At 35.5% G+C, this 21,613-nt stretch overlaps 1 protein-coding gene across 1 annotated transcript in view; it reads right to left on the reverse strand.

The window, feature by feature from the left end:
- Nucleotides 1-17,005, reverse strand: part of LOC129221976 (uncharacterized) — a 98,293-nt gene extending 81,288 nt beyond the window's left edge. Inside the window, exons 1-2 of the mRNA XM_054856384.1 lie at nucleotides 16,238-17,005; nucleotides 6,170-8,773 (exon numbers count right to left, since the gene is read on the reverse strand). Of these exons, the coding sequence (XP_054712359.1) occupies nucleotides 6,174-8,773; nucleotides 16,238-16,895 (3,258 nt within the window). The 5' untranslated portion in view covers nucleotides 16,896-17,005 and the 3' untranslated portion in view covers nucleotides 6,170-6,173. The remainder of the gene's footprint in view (nucleotides 1-6,169; nucleotides 8,774-16,237) is intronic.
- Between the last annotated feature and the right edge of the window lie 4,608 nt (nucleotides 17,006-21,613).

Below are 21,613 nucleotides of genomic sequence, written 5' to 3' on the forward strand. Positions count from 1 at the left end.
AACAATATTTAGATAAAACACAATTATTCAATTATATTTATAAGAGCTCCTAATTTTTAATAGCAACTCATTACTTAAAAAAAGAAAGAAAGAAGGGGAAAAAAAAGAAGGGGAAAATTAGTAGAAAATCTGCACAGGAAATTATTTTTTTTAAATTATACTGTAAATATTTGCCTAGATTGCAGTTATTTATTCGCTTGCTTGTTCCAGTCAGCCAAACATGCTGCCAATTTATCGGAACTGGAACAAAGCGAATCAATTCCTGATTTAAGTCCTCTGCGAATTTTGACGAACGCCTACACAACAATTAGTCTTCCTGAAACAAAAGGTTTATCTCTTGAAGTTGCGGAAAATTTCCCTTCCTTCCTTTTTTTTTCCTTTTGAATACGAGAAAGTTTGATCTACAATTATATGAAGTTGAAACCCGCGTGGTTTGTCATTGCTATGAATCAACATAAAGAGAGGAAAAAAGTATTGATATTACGTTTAGAAAAATTCCTAGCTGCGCAATTTAGACAATCTGTTCAAGTTATTTCCAATATTGAATACTGTTGTTCACTGAGAGCTCTCCCTTTTGGAAGGCTCATTATTTTGACCATCGTTGACCTTGGTACTTAACAGACTTTTTTGTAGCATCCATTCTTAGATATACAATATAAAATATTCCTCATACATACTTTTGTTAACGGATATATCAGCAAACACAAACATCTTATTAAGTAAACTATTCAACTGATATTGGGATAAAACCTTCAGAAAATATGCATCACATTTAGGGGCAACGCCTTTGGAACACTATTCATAAAAGATGCATACAGAGTGATTGATCTGGTGGAAAGATAGGGGGAAGTAAGAAAAAGTGTTCTCTTACGAGCGGCAATTACCCAGACTCTGATAAATAGTAGTGATTTATTTCTCCGGAAATACCTTCCCTGCTAGATTCTATTTATGCGACGTTGCAAATCAACACGTTCCATCGCTATTCCGTACATCGCCTCGGCCTCTCTTCTTCAGGTCGATGTGGAAAGATTATATGCGAATCGGAACATCTTCTTTCTGGGGTCATGCTATCGACTGCGCTATTGTTGTTGCCATCTCGCACAATGAAAAAGAATTAAAGGAATAGCAAAGAGTAAAGAAAGAGAAGGTAGGCAAACAAGGTTTCGCTTGATCGGACCGTAAAGATTTGCAATACCATGAGAAACGCCATCTCGATTGGAACACTTGCTTATGCTTTCCGTCTTTTGTCGATTGAAGTGAACGATTGTCGCTGCAACTTTACTCGAGAAAAAAGAAGCAAACAGTTGATTAATGACTTAAGCATTGTCTTAGGCAAAGTACAGCGCCTATTAAACAGTGAAAAAAAAAAGAGCTATCATGATTGGGTAACCACTTTTACACCATTATTTATCAAATATGGAGATCTGCAGGAGTAGATATTGTTGGAAAAATAATGTTTCCAAATGTGTTTAATTGCTTGTTTACCATCAAACCCATACTTGTAAAACAATCAAAAATGGGTGAAATAATCAACTGAATGATCTACAATGAAACAATGGAATCATTCAGAAGGATGTGCCGTAGATTATGATAATATTTCTAATGTTTGGTATTTTTGGAATGAAGTTTATTTAAAAATGCTTTTCATTGGTCTTTTATTTAAAGCAATCTTTTTGATAAACATCAGCAGATTTCAGCATATATACATCTACGTCACAGTTACGTGGTATTTCCCATTGCATTGCCGTGATATTGAGCTTAGGATTTTTGTGACTTTATATGAATAATCTAAAATTAAACAATAGAATTATTCAGGTGAATGTGCTAAATATATGGTTATATTAAAAAAAAAGTTGGTATTTTTGGTAGAACGTTTACTTAAAAATGTGTTCCAATGACCTTTAAAGGACAATCTTTTTGATGAAAGTCAACAGGTTTCAGCATTTACATTAACATTACAGCTACGTGGTATTTTCCAGGACCTGATTATCATACACGCCAACTAGGCCTGGGCCTTCATCTTCCTAAGGGACCCCAAATTGCTTGAAGAATTATGAATAGCATTTGAACGATGAAAAATACATGTCTTTTTTTTTATAATAATAATATTTAAAAAAACTTGCTAACAGGAAAAAAAACTTCCTTAAAGGAGAATTTTTAGTCATTCTGCCAGTAGCGAATTCACCATTTCACAATTATGAGGAGGCTGAAGGGATTCATACATGCATATGAAAAATAATTTATATTTTTCTGTGTAGCACCTTCCCCCCCCCAACCCCCAAATGCATTCCGACGAACCCTAAACCTCTAAGTCAACCACTGCATACCCTGTAAGAGTCTTCAGGGGATTTCTAAATTATTGTCGGCCTAGGGCCTCTCTTTTAGTTAGTCGGGCCCTGGTGTTTTCCCCAAAACATTAAAGTACTGTTTATTTTCGGATTTTTGTATTTTTCTCAATATCTTGAGATAATTATTGTCATTCTTGAATTTATATTAATTAAATTTGTATTAAAATAATTATTCTTAAATTATTGAACGAATACTTTAAAGAAGAATGGCATGTTCTAAACATCACGAAACGCCCTTCTATGTCGTCCACAGAAGAACGCTTGCATATACAGTAGAACCTCGTTTATTCGGCCCCTGTTTATCCGGATCATAATTTTAGCATTTAAAAAATGTACTCTTATGTAGATACTTTAGATGTGATAAAAATAACGTAACAATAAGTACACTAAACATTCGTTTTTTTTTTTATTATCTTGATCTATGAATGATAAAGCGTTTGCGTTACTGCGCTTCATTTTTCCCCCCTCTCGTCACACGTTTGAAGGAACAGAAGACTACAAACCGTTTTTAAAAAACAATGTGAAAAATTATTTTTAGATTGTTATATGTCTCGTAAGCAATTCCATATAATATTGTTGCAAAACAGGTTTTTCTAAAAAATTTCTTTGCACTTTAAAGATAATGATTTGTACGTATATGGTGGTAACCGCAATCCCACCCGTAACACGCACAAATAATTATTTATTAAGTACAAAATATCTTTTTAAGAAGCTGATGTTGCCGTACGTTGCTAGATCCAACATCGAACGGTACTCAAATTCATACCATGTGCACAAAAAGTACACACATTGAACTCTAGTAATGAAAGGTAATTGTTTTCCGTGTAATAAAATAATAAAACACCTCACATGAAGTTTGTTTTTACTGTGACGATAGGGCCGTTATAGCAAGTTACTTTCAAATACATTTTTTTCCCTTCCTCTTTACGATGCCATAAATTCCTGCACCTGTGAAGTTTTTTGGCGAAAACCGCATATTCATATGACAATTTGTCGCTTTTCTATGAATTTTCAAAATTGTCAAGGAATTTTCGGACAAAATGTATAACTATTATAAACCTAAGTTTAAAATTCCAGGAATCAAGTACAAAAATATCCGTTTGTGCAAATGGATTGAAATAGACATCTTTGAAAATTGATCATTCAATTTCAGAAGAACGCAATAAAGTGAAACAGAGAAGAGCAAACGCAATTAGAAGCGGGCATTAAACGAACCTGAAAAGTATAAAACAGTCGAAAAACTAATGTAATGAATTATGAAGCATGACCCGAAGAGCAGAACGAGATGGAATGAAGAGACTAGACAAACGGTTGGAAATTAAAATTACGAGAAAATGGACGAAATCGGTGAAGAGCAGCGACGGAGAACGATGCTAAAGTAATGAAACCAGGTAACCGGAGACCAAAACGGGTGTAGACCGTATCAGCGGTCATTAATTTGGAAATTAAATAAGTAAAATCGAAAACGGGTGGAAGAGGAAGAGCAGAATTAATAGCCTTCTGGCAGATGATCTCATTCCCAGAATCATATGTGCAAGAAACAAAGCGATTTACAACAAATGATTATTATTAAACACGGGCGTAGTTTTCAGATGAGGCTATTATGTGTGACGTGCTTGTTTATTTTTGGCTTGGGAAAACTAAAGGGACCATCCCTTTTGAGAAGCAATTTAAAATGATTGCTGTATTCAATGTTTAAGTAAATGACTTAGAAACCTGTACGAGTTTTTTTTTTTTTTTTTTTTTTTTTTTCAAGTCATTATAGTTTTAACATTTTAACAAACAGAGAGAGGGTTGGTTGATTGTAAAAAGAATTCTCATAGTTCAAATTTAGGTCTACAGAAATAGATCGCATTACCATTTACGACAACAATTATTTTCTTCGTAGAAGTAATCCGTAACTTTTGTGATTAACCAGCTCTTAGTTTGCCTACATTCTCATTCATCTGATTAAGTTGATTCTCCTCAGATCTACATCGTACTTTTTCTCATAATGAGTAGGAAATGATTGTGCTACAGCTAAATATATCCGTACTGCAAGGTAAAGGGCACTAAGTCACAAAAACAAAATTAGCCAGGAGATGAGTTTGAAGCTTTTCTTTTGTGTTGATTGGTAACTGGATTGCCATTTGGGCTTGAAAAAAAAAGAGTATGAAAAGTAGAATAAAATGATGCTTAATTTTCAATTTTGTAAAACAAAGGGGAGCCATTGTGTCCCTAACCTTCTAGATATAGACACGTAGGATTGAATTTTCTGAACAAGGAAACTAAATCAAGTAATAGAGTTGAACTCGGTAAAGAGATCTAAATAAATGAAGTCAATCAGCCATTTGACTAAAAAAGTTAAGGTAGTCTTTCATGCTTATTTATTCTCTTACATTCAGAATTAAAATTAAAAAACGCAGTTTAGAAGAGTTTCCATGCAGGATTTCTTGGAAGATAAAAGATTCCGTAAAAAATCGACACCCTTTTGTAAATTCTTTACGTGAAGTATAAAATGGTAAATTTTTTTTTCTGTTGACGAACAGTATTAAAAACACAGCTTTTTTTCATTTTGGAGAAAAGATGGGAAGGGGGAGGGACGCTTTATAACCAATATTGTTTATGATAAATTGCTTTACAGCAATATATAGCTTTTTTAATTCCTTTTCCAGAATCATCAAGATTGTAAATTTTATATTACATCGGTTTGGCCATACAGCATTATGGAATGTCATTTCAGAAAATTGTGATTTTATAAGATTTTTCTTTCGGAAAAGCACCTTCCCTGCAACCTTATATCTCGCTAAAGCGCTATTCAACCTTCATAAAATATCAGGCTTAGTTGCGAGAAAGTGATGTTGCTTGCAAACAGACTAGCTCGAAAAAAGTCAGTCCGAATTACTGGCGATATTACCGCCCTATAGCAAGGGCTATGGCAGAAATACATGAAATGCACCGTCAGCTCAGTCATTCCAGCCGAGAATAGCAGTTTCGTACTTATTAGCACTCATCAGCCCGGCATAGGAGTGACCATACCACCATGATATTACCATACCACCAATACCATGCCTTGCCTTCAATCTTCGAGTAGAACCGAACCATTGCTTCCGGTCACTCGTCTAGTCAGTGCTAATTCTTAGATTAGCTACCAGTTTGTTTGGCACTCTAGGCTTCCTTAAGAGGTTTACCACCTCCAGCTCAGTCACTCCTATGCCGGACTGATGAGTTCTAATAAGCACGAAACTGCAGTCCTCAGCTGGAATGACTGAGCTGACGGTGCATTTCATGTACTGGCGATAGTTTTGAGTCAATGTCACACCGCTACAAACATTGAATTAAGTTCAATAAATACACAGCAAATTGAATTTTTTTGCGAGAAAATAGACAATAGCAAACATACGAAATGGTAATACTACATAATTGCATGTTGACTAAGAATGAAATCATTCGGTGTAAAATCATCTAGTAGATCAGCAGTATCGTTCAGTTCATCATGAATACATGCTTGAATCTTGTATAAGAGATCGTTCACAAATGATGTCAAGCTTTGGGGCGAAGGGTGTTTGAAATTGTGAGTTTTTGGCAAACATGAGGGAAGGGAGGGGATAACAAGAAGTGAGACATCTGACATTTTGTTCAAAATAAACAAATTTTTTTTTTGTAGCAATATGTTGTCTAATATAATATGACATGTGACAAGGGGAAGGTCAAATATTTTGGAAAAACGTGTGACATCATTCATGGACAGCCCCTAAAAAATTTTCGAAAGTGCATGCAAATCAACACAATAATAAAATACATAGTAATGAAACAACTGAAATTTTCATAGCGAGGCTTACCTTGCTACCTAGAAGCCGGCCTTTCTATGACGTTTCCGCTCCGAGAAGATATGTTATCCTGCGGTAGGACTACTATGGATGTTGTAGTTCTGGAGCCAACAAAAGAAGATTCTATCCAGATGATTTTGTGGCCATCGGGTGATGGACTAGCACTCCTCACTCCTTTGCGATCACCTCTTGATTCCTCCTCGTCATCCCATTCGCTGTGGTAAATGCTTTGACTATATGAATAACGTTTCAGTTTATTGGAATCTTTGAGTTTAGAGTCTTTCAGGCGATCTTTTACCTTTGATGAATTTGATGTATCCTTACTGGTATAGTTTTTGCTGTAACTGTATGAATTACCGTTACTATGATTCTGGGAAATAACATTATTGTAATTTTGTGAAATATCTTCAGTGAGATTTTTGGTAGTGTCTTTACTGTAATTTTGAGAGACATCGTTACTGTAAATTTCAGAACTATCAATACTATTGTTATTTTCACACACACTGCTGTTTTTTGAGTTATCTTCCTCGTCTTTACTGAAGTCCTTGAGTTTATCTATGTGATTTTTGCTGAGATCCTTCAATATTTCTTTACTGTCTTTAGTTGTATCATTATATTCTTTGCTAAAACTCTGAGTAGTGTCATAACAATCTCTCGATATATCTTTGCATTCTTTATTGTCCGTAGTGTCAGTGGACAAGTTATCGATGTCATCACCAGTGTCGGCAGTTGCAGATGGAGCGTCATCCTCTACTCGATCATCGGCATCAAACATCTCACAGGTATCCATTGACATGTTGTTTATATCTTCGCATGTATCTTCTCCCCCCGGTAGCTTGATGGGATCACCGGTGTCCATGGAAACGGTAGCCACGTCTGCTCCAGTATCATCCAACGACGGAGGGTCGATCTTTTTCCTGTTGTCGTCCTCTGAAAGCGAGGACGTACGCCCTATAAAAGCATCTTCTCCGTCGAAGGAGACTTCTCCATTGAGAACTTCATCTTCGTCAGTCGTGGTCGCCGCTCCCCAAGAAGAAGGCGGTGATGCACCCCTAGGAGAACTTGAGACCCCGCTGCTGGTAGGAGTCCTTGCTCTTCTCCAACCTAAATAAGGTTCCCTGAAAGCTTTAGCGAGAGCCAAAGACAGCGTTGGGCCATCTGGCGATGACCAAGGGATATCTTCTCTGGACGATAGAAGTGATCTGACTGCAGTGGGTCTCCTTAATCCACACGAAGCTAAGCTGGATGTAGAAGAGGTCAGTGATTTCGCGGCAGCCCAGCCCCGCTTTTCTTTTGAAGAGCTGAGAATGAATCCACTTTTTGGTTTATCAGACTTCTTGTACCAATCTGGGAGAGGAAGACTGCGTAAAGACCGCTCAACACGTAATTCGTGCTCTGATTTCGCTCGCCCTGAATCATCTAAATCTTCGCGACTTTGATCCATATCAGAATCGTCTGGAGCAGATGGAACCTCTTCGTTCAGGGCACTCACACTATAGCATTTGTCAACTTCTTCCAAGTTGGGCACTATATCTACATCCGTCTCGAGATAGCTCATACTCTGGCTGCGGCGTCCAAAATACCTTCGACAGGATTGCACGTAACTCGCCCATGCGTCATCTGGAGTACTGCCTCGAGAGGAAATTGATTCATTTGGTTTGAACTCTTCTTCTCTTGCTGGACTTTCTCGCGGTGAAGACGCGCTGTTTTTCTCACGAGCCCATTGCTCCACAACGGCTTTTTCTATGGCACATAAGTCTGGTACACTGTTCCCTATTCGAGCACGATCACTCTGAGCTTGCTGAAGAAACTGCTGAAATTTTTTGGCCCCATCTGCTCCTCCTTTTGCGAGTTGAGCTTTACTGTCCAGATATTGTTTGCGGGCCAGTTCAGCTTTGCTTATTCTCATAGGAACTGCAGATACTTTGTGAAACATAGGAGGGGGGAGAGGTGGCTTTGAAAGAGCAACTTTATATCCTGTTATTCTTTCAATAGCTTCAGGATCAGGTTCGAACTTCTTCCTCGGCAACGAAAATGTTTTTTTCTCTAAATGAGGTGGTTTCCATGGAACTTTTGGCTTCTGCACAACTGTTGTAGGCACAGTATCTTTTTTCTCATTTAATGATTTAGTAGCATCATCTGTCATAGATTTAAAAGGATTATTTGAGACTTCTATTTTTTTAGTTTTTGTGTGAAAACTTGAATCACCTGATTTGGGAGAACCTTTCGCATCTTCAGGCGTAGTTTTGGGAGATGGTGTCTTGAGAATTCCGTTTGGTATTATAACTTTTGGTTCTTCTACAGATGTAAACGTTTCTCTCCAATCTACATTTTCAGTCACAGGACTTAGTTCTTGACACCAGCCGTCTGATACTGGGCTCCTCCGCTTAGCTTGAGAGGGGCTTGTGCCCACATGCGCTCTCTTGCTCTGTCTCTCTTCTGTCAACCGGACTCTGAGGTCAATGCCCATTGGCCTAGCGACCATTTTTTGACCGGCCGGTACTACACTTGCTTGAACTGATACGAGTCGAACTGGTTCGTCACTGTGTCCAAGATCAAGAGAAGAAAAGGCTTTATAACGAGGTTGTTGTGGCCTCCTCCAAGAACGACTTTCCTCTGTAAAACAAAAATAAAGAATACATTAATGAGTACATCGAAATCAAGTAGGTTTCTATATCACAAATACTGTAATCCTGTTCAGGCTCATCATTCTAAAGTTTTCCAGAGGAAGGAGGGGGGGGGGCAGTGGCTATTTTACTCAATATATTAAGAAAAAAAAATAAAATTAGTAAATGCAAAGCTGAATAATTAGATTGTTTCTAAAATCCAGGACGAGGTGGAAAGGAGGGGGCAACTGACCCTCCTGATCCTAAAAACGACGGACCTTATTTGATATTTTTTAAAAAGGCATCGATATTCAAATAAATACGAAGGGAAGCGACACGTTGAAAATTTATTGAACTGTCGGTTTTGCAGAAACTTTCAGCTTTTTGTTTTAGTTTTTTGGTTAACTCAATCTATCAAACTCATTTCTTTCCTGAAAAAAATGGTTCTTTAAACTACAGTATTTTTTTTCTTTTTTTAATATCAAACAACTTTTTTCAAGCTGCAAATATTAGAACAAATTACAATTTCTAATGTTTTCAAAAAAAAAAAAAATCATTTTTACACAGAAAACAATTTTTTACCATATGAGTATGAACCGTTGGAAACAAGATAAAACTTTCAGAATGTTGGGGGAGAGGGAGGTAAAACAAATGTGTAGTCATTATAAAATGGCGTATGATTAAAGTTTTACCAAATCAAACGTGACTATTGAAGGTGAATGTGATTTGTTTTCCATTGTATAAGACAAACTTTAATCATTTTTCTTAATTCAACTTCAATCAATGAACTGCGTTAAAAGAAACAAAATGTGTTCCTTTCAATTTATACAGTGGCCCCCAAAAGTGTTCGTACACTTTGAAATATTTTAGTAAAACCAAAACAACTCGAAACTGAATTCGAATATGAAGTCCAATATTTTTTCACATCATTCCTATGTCATTCTAAATACAACCCATTGGTTTTTTCAAAACATTGACGGATCTTCTTTTTGAAATGGTTCAGAAAACAAAGATACAGGGAAATAACACGCTACAAAAGTCTTCGTACACTCAAATATTTTCGAATAAATTCATGATTAAAATTATCATATGCCGTTTTATTAATATTTTTGCATTGTGTTGACCCTTATAAGTCATTTGGCTTTAATTTTTTGTTTATTTATTCCTTAATATTGTGTTTATTACTGTTAAATGGCTGGTATTCGTAAAAAACCGCAAACACCATTTAAAATTTGAATTTTTTCCCACAGTAGTGGTAAATTGGTTTGAAATGTCTCTAAACGAGTTAATTCATTTGTTTGTATAGTAAAGTGCTTGATAAAATGCTTTAAAGAAAGGAATCGGACCGCAAACAAGGTAAGAAAAGGTCAACCGGCAAAGTATACAAAACGTGATTGGAGATTTCAAGTTAAACAATTTATGAAAAATACACATTTGAGTGCTGTAAAAGTTTATGCAGAGTTAAATGAAACATTTTACATTTCATTTTCACCTAAAATTGTTCGCCAAGTTCTCTGATTAGCTGGATTAAATGGGACCTCTTCCCGCAGAAATTTTCTTGGTCGTGCGAAAAACAGAAAAATTACGCTTTTCGTCGCAAAATCAATGATAAATAAGCTAAAAACGTTATAGAATCACGTCTTACTTACAGATAAATATTAATTCAACATTTTTGGTTAAATTGTTGTATAACTGTAAGTAGAAGGAAAAAATTAGGAACTTAATCTTAAGAACTTATTTGGATCAGTTAATCAGGACGGTGGAGGTGTTATTGTGTGAGGGTGCATATCAGCATCGGGACTTGGTAGTTTGTAACTTTTTGATGAAATAATGAATCATGCTGTTCCTTTAAATATTTTAAAAACCAATTTTGAACTCTTAGCCAAAAATTTGGTTATTGGAAACAACTTTGTTTTTTATCAAGATAACGATACGAAGCACACGGTTTTCAAAGTTTGCATCTAGTGCCCTGAAAATTGTCCTAAAGTTCAGAGAATAACCCCTCAATCTCCAGATTTTAACTTAATGTAACGTATTTAGAGATATCTGGAGGCTAGATTACGAAAATAGGGCTTTGAAACGAAAATAGAGCTAGAAACAGTAAGACTCGAAGTGTGGTTGAACACTTACTAAGAAATTACGCAAAAAAAAAAGAAAGAAAAAGAATGAAATCTATTCCCAGACGTTTAAAAGGTGTTATGAATACTGTATGATATTCTACTAATTAATAACTTACTCAAAAGTTAGATTATTTAATAATATATAGACATTTTTTAAAGTGTACGAAGACTTTTGTGAGATAAAATTTCCGGCACTTTTTGGTTTTTGATTTTTAAAAAACTAAAATTTAATATTTTTTAAACACTTTTCATGTAGTTTTGTTAAAAATTGGTCATAGATCTTATAATTAAATACCTATTCCGAAATAATAATTCTAACCAATGGATTGGAACCTATTTCGTTGAAAGTCGTAGGTGTACGAAGACTTTTGGGAGCCACTGTATATAGACGATTGCGAAGTGAGTTTAAAATGTAAAAGCTTGCCCATTGAAAAATTACTGCTTTAAAATGAAATATGAGCTTTTTTTTTATTGAGAAGTCAAAGGACTTCCCAAGTATTTTACTTAATGTCAAAAGTTTAATCGACATTTAACAACTGAATGAAGGAAAAAAACAGCAGTATTTAGGAATAAACATAAGTATTGTATTTAGTATGTATGAATCAAAATTTTCTTTAAAACAACTACAGTAATCACCATCATCATCAGAAACGGACAAACCGGGAAAAAACATTATGTCCCAGCATTATTTCTCGGAGTTTATCGAAAAACTCAATGTAACATGGTATCTCGATTATTCTTGTTCCGAAAGAACTAGTCACCGAGGTATTCTTTTTTTAGTCTCCTAAAATGGAGAAACAAGAGAAAAAAAAATTTTTTTTCGCTCTTTGCCTTGTCAAAAAAAAAAAAAAAAAAAACTTTCAACACTTCTAAGATAAGTTTTTATGAAAAAATAATATATTTAAATATAAATTGCTACAAATAACAATAAATTGTTTGCTGATAATTACAGAGGACTTTCTCAACATCAGATGAAGCAAAATCTCAACTAATAACTTATCGACACGATTTTTTCAAAAAAAAAAAAAAAATATTGTAGTATTTATTGCTTTTTATAGACAGAGGTACGCATCAACGATCCAGATTCCTTTTTGAATATTTAATCTCAAGCATTTATTTTCTGAAACGAAATGTTTTCCAACACGTGCATTTTAAAACACTATAAACGCGTCGGGCGTAACGTGCAATTTCAGAAAGTGAATCAGTAGCGTGTTAAAGAAAAACAAAGTGGAATTGCGAAACGTTTTGCAGTCATCGCTTTACTGAAACGTGAAAACTTGTTGACGCTTATGTATTAGTTTCAGGTTGAGTCATAATCTCAATTTCAACAGCTAACATTTCAATCTGGTACTTTAAAAATGTACTTCGTCAAGATAAATATCGATATATAAGACGCTAATGATAAACATAGTCGTATTTTTCTTCTACTTAGTAAATTGGAGGGGTTTAACCTACTCCCACCAAAATTATGTGCATTTAAAAATTTATTTTCTGCATGAAGCTTTGAGCAGGGGCATGCACAGGAATTTTGGGGCCTGTCAGAAATGACTTTTACGCCCCCCTCCACATTGTTTACCCCTACACTCCTTCCTATTTCACCCCTCATTTTAAAAATCTCGGGCCCCCTTCAGGCTCGGGCCCGGGCACACAGATGTCACTTCTCCCCCCCCCCCCCACGTACGCGCCCCTGCATTTAATAATTCATCTTCGTTAGTATTTCAAATATTTACTTTCAAAAATAATTAATGAACTGATATTTTAATTTTCTTCATGAAGGTTTTGAACATCGTGTGGACGGATACTATTAATTGTCGACGCTTTAGGAGGGAGGGGAGGGGGGGGGGTCATGACCCCCATGACACTTTCCTTGTATCCGCCCTTGAGGTTGTATTCGTAGTAGGGTAGATTTGAGATTGATTTTAAAAATAAAACCCTAAGGCTTAGTGTTCCTTTGGTAAAACTAGTGTACATTTTATTTTGATTAAATTAAAAAAGTTAACGTGACTGTAAACGAAACTACCAGCAAAATTTATTGACCCGTTGATGAAATTGATGTTTTATTCAATCGTACTTGTCGGGCAGAAGCATAGTTATTACACGTAATCGTCGGTTAAATAAACATACCTGTTGACAAACAGCTTTCTCCACAGAACAAACTCGTTTGGAAATAAATGCCATTTCAATAAATGTTGATGTTTGAAGTATATTTTGTACTAATGGTTGATCTATTATTATTTTGTGTTTGAAAGTAATAATCTTATTTTTTAATTTCCATTTCAGAAAAGTTTTTTGTTTTTTAATAACCAAATAATCGGACTAATAAATTTTAAATAATTTAGTAAAATTAAATTTAATATATAATGTAAAAAAATCATGATAACTAATATATTAACTATTGGACTAATTAAGAAGTAATTTTTCTCGAATTATATAAAATCATATTATAATACATTAAATATGAAAACTGACTACAATTTAATAAAATCTTTTCCACAAACAAGTTAAGTTAAAGATGTTCGTTAATGCTTCCTAGAATCATGTTCTGCTGACAAGTTTTTTTTTTTTTTTTTTTTTAAAGCTTTTTCTCACTTTCTCTGAAAAATCTGTTTCATTCATCATTAAACACTAATTTGCGAAAGAACAATCAGCTCTATTCCTAGTTTTATTTAAAAACAGTTTTGAAAGATAATCAAGGGGAAAAAAGCTCCTTACTTTTATTTCTATTTTCCAGTAAATAACATTTAAAATACTTCTAAGAGAATGAGACAAAAAAAATCGCAAGTTGAGTTAAATAAATAATGATCCAAGATCTAATAACTAATGGCTACTAAGCAGCATTTCGAAAAACGTTTCTGTATTTAATACATGAAGCAAAAAGAGTTTTAAAGTTCACTTTTTTTTTGGTTATTTTTTGTGGTGCGAAAGGTGAAAAAAAAACTATTTTTACAACTTGAACGTTTCAAAAAAATAAACATTTGTTGAGCATGAAACAGTTATGTACAGCTATTTGATATTCAAGTTTTCAGTTTAAGTCGAGGTGTGCAAAAATGCGTCTATAGTTGGGGAAAACCTAGGTAATACTGTGATTAGAATCTGCATAGCCTTCACAATGCTGCTAGTTAGGTGTGCCCTAAATAGAGACATTCGCGCTTGCATAACTTATGAGTCTATCTCCAAATAATTTTAATTCGCATTCTCAATTATTGTTAATAACTTTTCTCATAATGAATGGTTTGGTGATTTTGGAAGTCACATTGGCATATGGGGTATATACAGGACCATAGCGGACCCTAGTCAGTTTTGTTGCCCCCCCCCTCTCCCTCCATAAAACTCATTTTTCTCCAATTCGAAGGCAGGCCCTTCCAAAGGCCGGGACCCTAGTTGCTAAATAGACTGACATGACCTCTCGTCGGCCCCGACTAAATTAATATTAAAAATTGAAGGAAATGTCCTTTCGATTTGTCATTGAGTGCACTATTATCACGGTTAGATTTTATTTTTTGGGGTGATAGTCTTTACGTGAATATAAACTACTGTACTAGGATTGGCAAACCAAAGGTTATGCCCCATCCTTTCCCCCTCACTCAGCCCCTGGATTGAGTAAAATTTGAAGAAAAATCTGTTCGAACATGGAGGCAAGGGCGCCCCGCAACTCAGAGGGGGGGGGATTCTCAATTCGCCGAATGAAACTCAGAATTTTGCTGAATGATGAATATATGTATATGCATGAAAAAAATGAACAAATAAAACTTGCATTCATACATTCAATAAGATGAGACAGTAGAGATTATTAAGAAATAATAAAACAATAATTGCACTATTATTTCCATATTTTCAGAATCCTCGGTCAGAATTTGCCGACTAAGAAATTTTTTTGGGAGGTCATGTTGACCTCCCATCGGGCGCCCCTGCATAGAGGGTAATATTGATTACTTCATTTAACTCGACGAAAACGTAGTTCACATGTAGCGTAATAAGATACCCCGGGAATCGCTTCCGCCTCACTGTATGCTAAACTCTCTTAAAGGATCTCTTTCCAAGGTCATCTTCAATTGATAATTCAGGATTTTATCGTTTCGAAGCAAAACAAGTGCATACCTTTGCATAATTCTGAAATTTATCTTACGTTTTTACCTGCGAATCTAAAGGGTTATGAAAAGCTTGAATACATTAATTTTTTCCTAAACTCATCTTTAATTGCACTGCTACTTTACTCGCAGTAAAATAACTATACGATGTAAAATACGGCAATCAATTGAGTTCTACCATGGTAAAAGTCCATGTAAAAAGTCATATTTATATCTTTTTATAAGACTTCCTTTTTTACATTTATTCCTTTTAACTATGCATGGTAATTTGTACAACAATAGCTCATTGTCACGAACTTGAATAATTTTAAGGTCGTTGCTCTTTGATTCTTAAAGTTTTTTTTTTATTATTTTTTTTTTTTTTATGTGCCGGTATTCCCCAAAAATTTTTCTTTTTCATCCCCTTCCCTCCTTTGTTTTAATCATTTTTAAATAACCCTTTTGTATGTGTTTATTTACTTTTTTTAATCAATCCATGCCTTCTTGAAATTAGTTACAAATTTGAATAAAAATGATATTTATGAGAGTTAAATAGGTTTATGCTTTTGGAAACAATTAGCAACTTAAAATCATCGATCGGCATCGGAAGAAATGAATAGTAGTGCTACAAGTAAATTAATTGTAGTGCTAACTAGCCATTTATCATCGTATTCAAATGCATATAGGATTCGTTACTCTCCTGAACACTTGTATATTTACGTTAGTGTATTAGTTGCAAATCAATTATTTTTTGTTTTCAATTCAAATTTTTTGCTGTCTACGAACAGAATACTAATAAGCAAAATTATTTTAATTATGAATGAGTTTTATCTTCAAGATTTCAGTGCTAAAAATATATTTTGTTCATAATCAATAATACATAGACATCTCTTTACGTTTTCTTTCCGTGTTATATCATTTTTTTTAAATATTTTCCGGACCTCGATGATGCTTTATCGTCATGTTTTGCTCGAGTGTTCAAGACAACAACGAACTCAATGCAGCTTTGTACTGTCGTGATAAGAGACACATAAATGAAATTGAGGTACATTCACTTGGCCCTCACATTTTTTACAGGGCTCCCTTTCCGGATTCTCTTGCAGGCCCTCTGCCTCAAACACACCTTGCCACTGTTTTTGTCAAGATCAGAGTAATTGTTGAAACAAGGTGGTTGAATTATCAAATTTTGGTAGCCCAATTAGTGTTCATAGCAAACCAAATTTCTTATTTTTTTTATTCTATTAATATTCTGACTGTCTACGAAGAACAGAGTTGAACGTCACCTACCTTGCTCATCGTCATAGAAGCTGTCGTCCGAAGGAACGTCAAAAACGTCAGGATCGAGCTTGAAGCGCAGGCTCTTCACCTTGGTCGGCGTCTCGCCTTTGGCGGGCGGGCTCAGGGCCTCCGCTTCCATGTCGACGCCGGGATCCGACTGAGGATGCTCGGCAGACGGATGCTCCTCCGCATCCCTGACGTCAGCGCGCCTGCGCCCTTCCCAGCTCTCCAGCTCGTGGACGCTCGCCAGGACGTCGCGCAGGATACGCTCCCACTCGCCGTCTTGATCCTCGGATGCCGGCCGGCGCTTCGAACGCCGCTCCTCATCCCGGTTCAGGAGCCCCATCAAGCGCTGGACACGAGGAGAGCTCGGCTCCAGTCCGCTTCCGGACTCCTCATCCCGCGCATCAGCTGTGGCATGATCCTCCTCATCCCGCTGGGTGATGATCTCTGCCTCTTGCTCATCACTCGCCATAGCGACGCCGGGTACGAACTCTCCGAAAGTGGGGCTGAAGGTCTCCTCACTGACCACGGTCCGGACGGTCAGCGAGTCGTCCCAGTCCCACCGGTCGTCGAAGTTGCATCTGCTGACCACAGCAGTGGACACGACGCTCCCGTCCGTGCGCACCTTTGTCTCGATCCGCCGCTCTCCCGTCCGTCGGTCCATCTGCCGCTTGTCTTGTTTTCGCTCGGCGTCTGCTGCTGTTCGAGTGTGTGACGTCACAACTCCCCTGACGTCACGATCGGGCGCTATCACGCGTGAGCACTTGAGGGTGAGGGAGACTCCGCGAGATAATTTCCCCTTTTTTCTATCTTTCGTGCTTTTTTCTTCGCCGCTCACGGATTCCTTCCCTTGGAAATCTGCCAGTCTTTCCCGAATCTCAATTTCTCCCGAACAGTTATTATTTTTTATGCGCCCTTTCAGCGTCCAGTACCCTTGCATGAGTTTCGTTTTCCCCTTTCAGTTGTTTCGAAACCTTTCTGCGTCTAAACAAAACGCGGAACTTTTCCAATCGTTGTTTTTGGAACCTATCCAATTTTTTTCGTGCATTTCGAAAATTTATTTCATTTGCATTCTTTCTTCCCTTGACGCTCCGAATGTCCGCTACTTCGGTAGTGGTTTCAGTTTCACCTGCTTTCCCATTCGATGACGTTTTATTTTCATCCTCAATGCCCTTTTGGCATTTCGGAGAATTTTCTGAATGTGTAAAATCAATCAGCGTTTTACTTGAATTCGGATGCGATTTTTCTTCAAATGTGCTCAAAAAGTTTATATTGTTTTCTTCATAAAATGATGATTGTATAGAGTTATTTTCGGTAACAGTTTTATAATCCAATAAGCTATTGCAGATTTTCTTTTCAGTCTCATCGTTTAGAATTTTTTCTTTCTTTGGAATTGGCTCAAATAGGACCGTAACATCACTGGAACTACTTTCATCTTCTTGGCATGCTTCCACTACATTTGACTTTTCGTGAAATTTTATTTCATTCTCAATTTGTTTACCATCAATTTCTTCAGAATCCTCTGGCAAAGGAATAAGTGCAGTTCCTTTGCCTGCATCATTCTGTGCAGACTCGGGAGCTGTTATGAATTCAATGTTCTTTTCCACAACTGTTGAATTTTCTTTCATCAATAATGGTTTTATTTCAAATAATGAATTATCATTTTTAGTGAAATCTGCATGACTTCCGTTAATTTCCTTAATGTAGTTTCCTGAAAGCAAGCCTTTTTGATGAATTAGTTTTTCTTTTGATTCTCTCTTATCTGTTTTACACTCCATTTTCCTTTCGAACATCTTTCCTTCATTGGGTACAGGTGAACAAAATCCTTTCATTTCAGCTTTTCCAGAAACATTAAGATTATTGTCATCAAATATTTTTTCAATCTTTTTGTCATGCAATATTTGTTCTGTTTCAGAATTTTTGTCAGTTTCATTGCTGTTGATTTCGTTTGTTTCACATAACTTCGTATCTACCTTATCTTTCATTAGTGTAAAAGTTTTTACTACTTCACTATTTGAAGCTTCATGCTTATCTTCGTTTTCACATTTTCTTGTTTCTAATGTCTGCGAACACAACTCGTTTACCAGATTTTCTCCTGTATTTTCTATTAAAGTGCTGGGAATTTCACATTTTCCCAACTTATTCGTTTCCTTGATTGTAAATTGAGAGCAATGCATATTTATTTCTTCCTCAATTAAGCTTGTTTTTCCTTCAATGGTGTTATTTGCTATAAGATCTATAATTTTATTATTTTCCTCCAAAATCTCCTCATGACTTTCTGTTGAATTTGAAAAATCGTTACTAGATGTATTTTGCACTTTATTTTCCATATTCTCTCCAGCAATTTGCTCTGGACTTCTGTTTTCGCTAAGTAGTGTAACTAAAGCATTTCTCAAACACATTTCAATCGCAGCACGAGTTATTGGCCGATCAGCAATATTTTGCCCCGATCTTATCGAAACTGCTTTAATTTCTATATCTACAGATAGTTTTGGGCATTTCTGAAAAGTGTTGCTGTCGGAAATTGAAAATGGACCCCTCCTCATGGTATCGGATCTTTGTGTGTTTCGTTCAAAAGGTTTAGGAAGAAGATGGAAGCCCTGAAAATTACGAAAAAAATAGTCCGGATTGAAAATTAGTTTTGGGTTGGAATTTAATTTTATACCTACGTTGTTTGGTTCTAAGTAGCGTTTTTGTGAAGGAGACAATTCATTCTGTTTCTCATGTTTATAAATATTACTTTCCATACTATCGCGTAATTTAATATTCTCTTCAAAGCTTTTTGTAGATTTTGGTTCTCTAAAGCTGTTAAATGTTTCACGTTCCTCAAATTTATTTGGTTTCATGTTAGTAGAATCAGTCTCTTGAGCATCCTTTTCAAGCAACAAAGTTGAAGAAACCATCGAATCATTTTTATTAAACTTTGTTTTATAATTCTTTTCAAAATTCCTTTGAATATTCTGTGCTGTAGGTTCAGCTATCTGACGTTCTGAAAATTCAGTCAATTCTGTTGTCATGTAAGAACCACTTTCAGGATGACTGTCCCTTGAAGTTTGTATGCTTTCAGAATTCAGTAGTTGATTGTTTAACAAGTCATTGGTTAAAAGCGAATCTTCAACATTTGGAATTTCTTGAATGCCTCTTTCTTGTCGCTTCGGGCGTCGTTTCCAGTATGCCAAATAAAAGGCAAAGAACGCACCTGTTGCAAGTGCAGCTCCCACAGGTCCCAGTGGCCATCGTATAGCTCCATCCATTGTGTTGATTCTAGAAAAAGAATGGGAGATATTGTTACGTAAGAAAAACACCCGAAAAATATATGCACATAAGAGAACCAATTATCCGGGAAGTTCGGGACCATCGCTATCCCGGATATCTGAATTTCCCGGTTTTCTGGATCTCTAAAAAGCGCTATTGGCCGATTGTTTAGAAAACTTAAACTACTATAGAAATATATATATATAGAAATATTAAAAACTACTATCGTGAGAGAATAATTCAAATTTAACTTATTCATAAGACCTGAGACATTCACACTGTTTGGAAAAAAAAAAAAAGAAACAAGCTTTTGAACGTAAATGTGCGATTTTTCTACTGTAGTGTATGAAAACATTTGTTTTCATAAACGCATTGCTTTCTTTTTTCTTTTTTTTTAAAACTTTTTGTAAAGATGTTGTATTTGTGATTACGATAGTTATTGATAACTATTGCTTTTATATTAAATTAATAAGAATAGAAATTTTATTTATGAGTTCTTACAACCTCATTACAGTCTTGTGTTTAACGATTTCCAGATTCCACGATCAACTATCCGGAAATTCGCGAATCTGGTTTTCGGCATTTCCCGCTCTTTCGCTCTAAACTGCAATATTTTAATTTAAGGCCATTCACAATAAAATATTGCATTAGAATGTGACAATATTTATTTCTTTAGGTTTCAGTTGAAATAAAACATGAAAATTTTGAACTTACGAGAGTACTTTTTAATTCAGGAAAATATTTCGGAAATTTTGTCTCGCTTAAAGAATAATCCTTTGAAGTTCGGTTTTGTTAACTTTTTCCCCTGTTATACTTGAGTAATATGGTATTTATTAAGATACCGTTCATATTCTTTTAGGTATTTCAAAAAAAATGCTTAGTTTTTCAAAAAATGCCAAAATGCGTATTTTTGAAAAATGACGGGAAAATTCGCACAAAGTTGCCGGTTTTCTGGTTTCCCGGTTTTTTGGTTCCCGGATAAAAGGTTCTGTACTGTAAAACCTTGCAAAAAGCAATGCATCATTATGCTCAAGAAAAGCTAAGAAAAATATTATGTACGCGCAGGGTAACTATGTGTCCGTGTTTATGAGGACATGTCCTCATTTTCAGAATGACACAGTGTGTCCGCATCCATTTTTTAAATGTTCGGTTTTATCTTCATTTTTGGGGGTGCATTTTAAGTTCTTTTACTGTGCATGACTATGGGAATTTGAATGATTAGCTGCAACCTGTGCAGGAACTTTGTTAAAAATGAAAGGGGGTTGGATAGTGTTGAAGTCTTCACTAAAATATTGTATTGGGGGGGGGGGGTAGACCGGGGCACGTTTACGCCGATTTTTTTTCAATGAATTTTCTAATTTTTATGTTTTAACCTAGGAAATTTTAGACATTGTGGTTTTATGAAGCAGCTAGTGAAGTCAAAATTTGTATATTCAGTTGTTGCTCAGCTTGTGTTTTCAACCGTAAAAAAAAAAAAAAAAAAAAAAAAAAAAAAAAAAAAAAAAAAAAAAAGTTTGAGTCCAAGCCGGTCTTGCCCCGAACACGTGGCAAGTTTACGCATCGAGTGGAGCATGTTTACGCATATCAAAAATGATACCACGGAGTAAGTGAAATATATATTTAACTAAATTTAAATGTTTTATTTCTCTTAAAACACTTTAAAAAATAAGAAAATCACAAATAATTAATTAAAGAACATTTTATAGCCTAAACTAAAATCATAGGGCTTACTGCTAATTAAAAACAAACTATTTAGTCATCTTCTTCATCACTGTTGGATTTTACTAACAAAAATCAAGTATTTATTTTCGTATACTTGTCATGGGACTGCGTTTTGACATTGAAACCTGTATTGTCCTTTTTTCGACTGGTTGTGTGCTTTCAAACAATAGATGCAATCACAATTTTCTACTTCGTAAACAGTGCATTAAGTTAAAGCCGAACAGGCATGAAGACAACACTATATGACTGTAAACTATAAGATACGAATCTGTTACAAAATTAACTAGTATGTTGTGGCCATCACGAAACTTTCTTCTATATTTTTCTTTTTTTTTTTTCTGATCCCTCCCCATGCTTGACGAGGAAGCAATATTCCCAACAAAAACAAAATGACACATGCAAAAA

This window comes from Uloborus diversus, chromosome 5, assembly GCF_026930045.1.
Source record: "Uloborus diversus isolate 005 chromosome 5, Udiv.v.3.1, whole genome shotgun sequence".
Taxonomy (NCBI): domain Eukaryota; kingdom Metazoa; phylum Arthropoda; class Arachnida; order Araneae; family Uloboridae; genus Uloborus; species Uloborus diversus.